General features: G+C 31.5%; 2 protein-coding genes across 3 annotated transcripts in view; one reads left to right on the top strand and one right to left on the bottom strand.

Moving 5' to 3' along the window:
- The window catches only part of LOC108692648 (armadillo repeat-containing protein 4), a 6,638-nt gene extending 3,514 nt beyond the window's left edge, over positions 1-3,124 (bottom strand). The window contains 5 exon segments of the mRNA XM_018200997.1: positions 92-340; positions 778-864; positions 1,265-1,468; positions 2,496-2,787; positions 3,060-3,124. Of these exon segments, the coding sequence (XP_018056486.1) occupies positions 92-340; positions 778-864; positions 1,265-1,468; positions 2,496-2,787; positions 3,060-3,124 (897 nt within the window).
- Positions 3,125-4,431: 1,307 nt separating this feature from the next.
- Positions 4,432-5,482, top strand: LOC108692646 (28S ribosomal protein S21, mitochondrial). Of its 2 annotated transcripts, none has more exons than XM_018200995.1 (2): positions 4,432-4,485; positions 5,164-5,482. In XM_018200995.1, exon 2 carries the CDS (start codon positions 5,164-5,166, stop codon positions 5,437-5,439), a length of 276 nt encoding a protein of 91 aa, XP_018056484.1. In that variant the 5' UTR covers positions 4,432-4,485; the 3' UTR covers positions 5,440-5,482. The 2 variants fall into 2 exon arrangements, with proteins under 2 accessions (XP_018056484.1, XP_018056483.1); XM_018200994.1 differs by having other exon boundaries at positions 4,435-4,639.
- The last annotated feature ends 1,263 nt before the right edge of the window (positions 5,483-6,745 follow it).

Below are 6,745 nucleotides of genomic sequence, written 5' to 3'. Positions count from 1 at the left end.
TATATTGTTCAAATTGATTGTTCAAATTATTTTATTGATAGATTAAATTATTTTAATTAACACTATTAATAACGAATAAAATTCAATAAACCAGATCAGCACACTGCTGTACGATGCCCATCGTAGGTACGATTAACTGAGTATGTTTCGATTTTAGAAAACGCGACATCAAGGGAACAACGCCATATTTACGAAGTTCCTCCTTGATCTTCGGACTGCTGCCTAAAGAATCTAAAACCTTGGCACAACCTATGGCGACGGCCACGAGTTCTTTGCTGGCCTCGCTTAATTCATTGTATGACCGACGAAGAACTTCGTCTGGCACATCCATTACGTCCAGCTGTCAAACAAAAAGAATCAATAGATTCATCATGCTCACATTAAGAGAGAAAAAAAAAAATTTAATTCTCAATACTCATGGGTCATTTGTCATTTTTCTTTTTTTTTTTGAAATACTAAATAATAGCTCTTTCTTTTCCGTTTTTAAATACACAACTTTACAAATATAATACTTTCTAAATATAATACTTTTGAAGTATACGTAAAATATACTTTTAATTAATTTTTGTATAAACACTTGTATAAAAATGATGAAATTTAATTGATCTGGAACACGAATAATTTATCATGTGGAGTAAAGTAATATATTAAAACGATAATATCGGAATATCATCATTTGTATATATTAGAGATTCAATATTTTATACATAGCAATTTTGAAATAATCTCGAGACAACTTATTTGTCTTATTTGAATACTGGTGATTGGATAACTTACGATGAGCGGTATTCCACCACGAATTCTAATTTGTTTTCTGGCCTTCCTAATTCGAGCTATAATGGCCATAGTTTCGGCTGCCAAAATCTGCAAGAATTATAAATTAACATTATAACACGATGAAGTATGAAAAAATAAATGAAAAATTAGATTTAAGATGTTTGGAACTTTAAGGGGATTTTTAATTTGACGAACATTTTGTTAATTGGCAAATCAATCGGATTCTAAATTAAATAATAATAAAAGTCGATATGTGATCAAATTTTAAAACGAGAAAATCTCTTAACGGCATACACCACCAAGATGTTCGCAGCTAATATTTTCATCATATAACAATTAGAAAAATATTTATTTTTATTTATTTATTAATCATATGAATAAATTTTTTCTAATTGTTTTCTTGTTCTAAATTAAATACTCCACGCACAGCGAATAAAACTAGGCCGATTAATTAATTGAAGGAGCTATTTTGATAAAGGTCAACTACCTGAATATCTCTGGCGGGATGCTTCAGCATTTGTATTAATGGCGTTGCAATGTCCAAGTCAATTAAATATCGCTTCATCTCCATGGAAGTCGCAATTTGTAATAAGACTGACAACGAGCCGTTCTGACACTTGATGTCATTCGTTTCGAGGAGATTCACTAAAACTTCGAGACCTCCCATTTCTTGGATAGCCTTCTGTATGATCTGCACTATTACAAATATATTTTGAAAGACACTAATAGACTAGATGATTTTTATGTTTACTTATTAGATTCATTTTCACAACATTAATTTATATCGATCTTTTGTACGTATCGTATATTATACATAACAATACATATCTGTTTTCAATTTCTGTCATTTATCGATAAGCTTTTGCTCTGACAAGAAGCCTTTTCCGTTTTGAACATGTTTCTCTACATATTATATCTATAGAATTCATATCTTGAAAAATTAAGTAAGTTTTTTTAAACATTAGCTCCTTTTTCGGTGCAATACTTTTAATTTAATTTATTTGTATTTATACATTTGTATTTATACATATATCTCAAGACTTTTATTAATTATTGATTAATTATTTCATTTATCTTTACGACTTTAAAAATCTTATCCGTTTGACTCTACTTTTTTTCATCTTTAAACGAAGAAAGTTTCGACAACTATTACATAAAGACTTACTTTAATAATTTATTTACTGTAGTATATTGTCCAATCTTTGTGTGATATGATTAATTGATATGGTTTCGTTGATTAGTTTTCTACGTTCTTTCCAATATTTAATTTTATTTCTATAATAATTTATTAATAATGTTTTAATCTTATACAAATACTTATTATTGTAATGGCTGAGGATGATACTAAGTAAAGTCGAAACGTTCCACGTATTAATAATTGTAAAAAACTCTCATTTCTTTTATGAATATAGATTAATGTCTTAATAAATTTTATCATCTTTTTTTGAAGCTCGTGTTTAACCTATTTTCCTATTCATAAATATATATATATTTATTATAAAATAATCGATTGTGTGGATGAGATACAAAAGAGACAGATTATTTTTTAAAAGAGAGATTATTTTTTAAATTAAAGAATTAAAAAAATTGATGTAAATAAGAGAATAAAATGAAGCAAAGAATAAATCTATTAGAATTATTGATTTTGTTAGATAACATTATAGATGATATTTTTTTCTTGCAGCCTAATTTAATCTTATAATAAAAATATAATGGACCTTGTTGGTGAAATCATAATCCTTTAATAAACACAGGGACACTATGGTAGCAGTTTGATTGCCAGCCTTCATGTATTTGATAAGTTTCTGTATATGCCAGAATTCGGAAGGCATTTCCAGGTGATCTTCCTGATACCTCGCCTCTTCCTCATCCTCGGATTCTGGCTCGTCGTCCGAGCTCTCCTCCTCGGCTTTTTCGCTGACAAGACGAATTCGAGGTCCATAGGGTTCACCAGTGAGCAAGGATATCTGTTTCGGGGGTTCCGGTTCGGGTTCCTCCACGATTTCCGGTCTACATAAACGGACCTAATATCACTTAATCCAACATTTATTTTTGTGAAAAGATATTCCAAATCCGACTTCACTTAATCTTCGAAAAAAAAAAAAAAAAACATAAAAGATTCGAAATATAATGGAGCTTGTTCAAAATCATTATAAATTTATTTACAAATTATTACATTGTATATAATTAATAACTGTAGAATATAAAATCAACAATAACGAAAACGTAACTAAATTTTTGGGATGATTCGTCCCCACGTGATTTCGTGTCCGTTTGCTTACTCAGTACGTTCCAACTCCTGCACAACCTCTTTTGGCACGATCTCTTTCTTCTTCTTTGGAGGCATCTTTTGCGAGCATTAAATTCGCGATAAATTCTTTCTCAGGATCTTAGAATATCGAAAAAACAGGGATCTTTTTCTTACTCGTCTTTTAAATGTGTTAAAAGACTTGTCTATCTCTCCATGCTATTACAGCGAACTATCGATCAAACAATCACTGCCAATTTCACTGCCTTATTATAAAAAATAACGAAATTTTAAATATATCACAAAGAAAAAAACAGAAACGAAATGTCAATTAATTATTGCTTCTGTGAAATCTTGTCATTTAAATTAAGCAAACGTCAGTTTCCATTTGACGGATATTTACAAAATTTTCAGTTAAACATAGCTGTTTTCTATAGCTGAACTTATATATAGTGTAAATTAAACTTTTGAAATTTAAAATGAAATAATTTTTTTGATATTTGACGAGAAAGAAAGCTCGTATAATTTAATGCAAGAATATAAAACGAATCTTTATTTCCAAAAGGTCATCGTGAAAGATCGTAGTTAATGTCGTGAAAATGTCACGTGAATTATCGACAATATGCCAATAGGGATTTATAAAACAATAAATATTTTTTTCGCGGGGTTTTTTTGACAGAATCGACCACAAAGCTGTTCACTAGGAAGAAAAATTGCAGACACGGGATGGATACGAGCGAAATCTTGTTGAACAAATTCGAGCTTGGTGAAAGCGACACGACGATCTTTGCGAAAATATGCATTGCCCGGAGGAGTTAAAGGAAAAAGATATAGAGAAGGACAAATGCCGTGACAAATGTTCGTCGTGCATATTTATGCTTCTCCGTTTGCTTTTATTTTATTCCTACTGTCACTATGCGTCTGGCTCTGCATTTGCCGATGGGGATTCGGCTACAATCTGAAAGATCGAGAAGTAATTTATGCGCGAGTATTCAAGAAACACACCAAGTTAAGAGAAAATGACTTTATTTCGATATTATTAAAGTCAAAATGATGATTTTTGGTTTGATGTTTATTAACATTAATTAGTTAAAATAAAATTATTTTGATTTTGTATTGAGTGCGTTCCTTGGATACATCGCGACTTTCTGTCAGAGATTTTTCTCCTATTTACATTTTTTAATGATTTCTGCGAATTGCAATGCTTATTGTCTTTACTTTCCAGATCACCTATTGCCTGGTGGCCTATTTTATTATTATCTCATTCCTGAACGTCGTCTTTCTAGGACATCTACGACTATTTTACGATTATCCGCCGGAAATGATCAGTAATTGAGGGTAGGGTTATCGGTAGAGTGATGACAGGTGACGTCAGTCACCTTAATGGCTGCTAGATGGCGTTAGCCATACAATTCTTGTTGGAAGAAGCTGCTAATTTCTGAAGTGCAAGCTATTAATTTGTGAGTGAATTAATGGTTTGTCGTGGCATATTTCAGTGAAAAACGTAATTAACTTTGGTGGATGCGCAGAAAGTGTTTTGTTATCAGAATTAACGAGTTGCGCAGAACTTGATTGATCGCTTGTAACGTAACCTAACCTAAAAACGGAACTACGGTAAATATTTGTCAATAATCTTAAACTCATAGATCTAACGAGAGAAGTTCTAACGTCTTATTGAACGTTTTATTAATTTTAATATGTTTTTAGAACATTTGTTATGTACTTGCATTTATTATGTCCTACTGTTTCTTTTCTCTGTTACTTTTCTCTGATGAAGAGATCTGAACACAATGAATTCTCTAACTTTAATTTTTAAATGAATATCACCTCTTTAGGATGATATAGTACTTGATTTAAAATCTTAATCTAAAAGTAAAAATAAAAAGTATTGCTCAGAAGTCTTAAAGTTCTATATTTTTAGTTCACTATTTTTATTTTATAATATTTTTATTTTATAATAATGTAATAGATATAAATTTAATTATAACATAATAGTAAAAAATTAATTATAAAATTAAAGACTTTCTGTTCTGAACACTTATCAACTTGTTTATCTTTAAGCAACTACTTAAAGGTTAAGTAAAATGTTCATGGAGAAAAAGTATGGTAACGTAGTTGCTTTTTACATTATTTTCCAGATGGGTCTTCCACGGCACATTCATCAATTCATCAGCCGAACGATCTTTGTTCAGAACAATGACGTAGATAAGGCATGCCGCTTATTAAATCGCATACTGTCCAAAGAAGACATCTTTGGACAGTACAGGCGCACGAGGTATTATGAAAAACCAACTCAGGTCAGACGTAGGATCAACTATGAGAATTGCAAGTCGATCTATAATGAGGATATGGATAGGAAGATCAAATTTCTTCTACGCAAGAACAGAGTAGATCCTTTTCCCGGTGCATCGTAAGATTGCCTATTCCATGTTAGATTGTATCATTGCAATAAATCTATCCATCAATTGATACCATATAATTTATTTATGAATAAGTATTATCGAAAATATATAGAAAATATTCTAAAATAATACTGATTATTTCTTCTTCTAATTATTTTTACTTTATTCCTCGTATGTATGATACAAATTGATCATTCAGGATATTTTCGCAACTGAAGTTTATAGCTTTATTTATATTGAATGCCCTGCTATATATTATTTCTATTATGTTTCACGCGGATGGATCCGAAAGTATTTTCGCATACAAATAAAAATTGATGAGTACATAGTGAGAGACAAAAATATAATCTGCAATCAGAGAAAATGGATCAATAAGAAATGCGCTTTAAACGTTAATGCAGTACCAAGAAGCAAAATGAAAAATCATCCTGGCGGACAGAAACGCGTTTTCTCGCTATCTCATGCCATAAGTAACTCCAGGAAGTCGGTTTGTATGAGTAGCGCGCATTTCTCTCTCTCTCTCTCTCTCTCTCTCTCTCTCTCTCTCTCTCTCTCGTATATTCTTTTTTTCTCTTTTCCATCCCTCTTTCTGTAAGCGACTTCTATCATCTTTCTTTCGCGAGAGGCGAGAAAAGACAAAACGTCCGGTTGGTTGGTCTGCTTTCCTGGCAACGACTTCGCCAACTTTGCGAAAATTGAATAGATAGTGGCGCCCGGACTATGCCAAGTTTTCCAGCGGGGTTTGTTGGTGGACAGTAGGGTAATTCAACCCCTCCTGTGGAAAGGGCGAAAAAGGAAACGAAAGAGAAAAAAAGAGAAAAACAGAAAGTGAGCGGCGGTTGCTTCTGTATCCTTCACTTGGCGGACGACAGTATTAGAGTAGGTAAACTATAAGTACTTTCGTTCCTGCTCGCGAATTAATTTTCAAAATCGTTCTCATAGCGAGAAACGTTTGGCAAAATGTCCTACTGGAATATTAGTGTGAAACTGGAATATTAGTGGGAAACAAGGTCTTTTATATTCGTTTATATTCAGTGTCACTGCATGCGCTGGCTCGCCTTCAGATGTACGAGGATTCAATTTTCAAATAATTCCCATTAAATTGCGCTGGTATTAAATCCCACGATTTTCTCCATTTCAATGATTATTGCTACAAACTTTATTTGAAATTCTTCGATTTTACTTTTCTTATTATTTTTCGAATTATTAGGAAGCAAATATACAATAATTAACTATTCTATTTTCTTATTCTAAAAACAATAAGAATCTTTTTTTATTGTACATTTGAGAATATAATCAATGAACTAGAAATAAATGC

This window comes from Atta colombica, unplaced genomic scaffold (assembly GCF_001594045.1).
Source record: "Atta colombica isolate Treedump-2 unplaced genomic scaffold, Acol1.0 scaffold78, whole genome shotgun sequence".
NCBI lineage: Eukaryota > Metazoa > Arthropoda > Insecta > Hymenoptera > Formicidae > Atta > Atta colombica.
Note: the sequence above shows the minus strand (reverse complement) of the source record. Positions and strands in the feature narration are given on the sequence as shown.

What these genes read in the sequence shown, in the direction of transcription:
- LOC108692646 (XM_018200995.1), top strand. Translation starts at nt 5,164, where the DNA reads ATGGGTCTTCCACGGCACATTCATCAATTCATCAGCCGAACGATCTTT.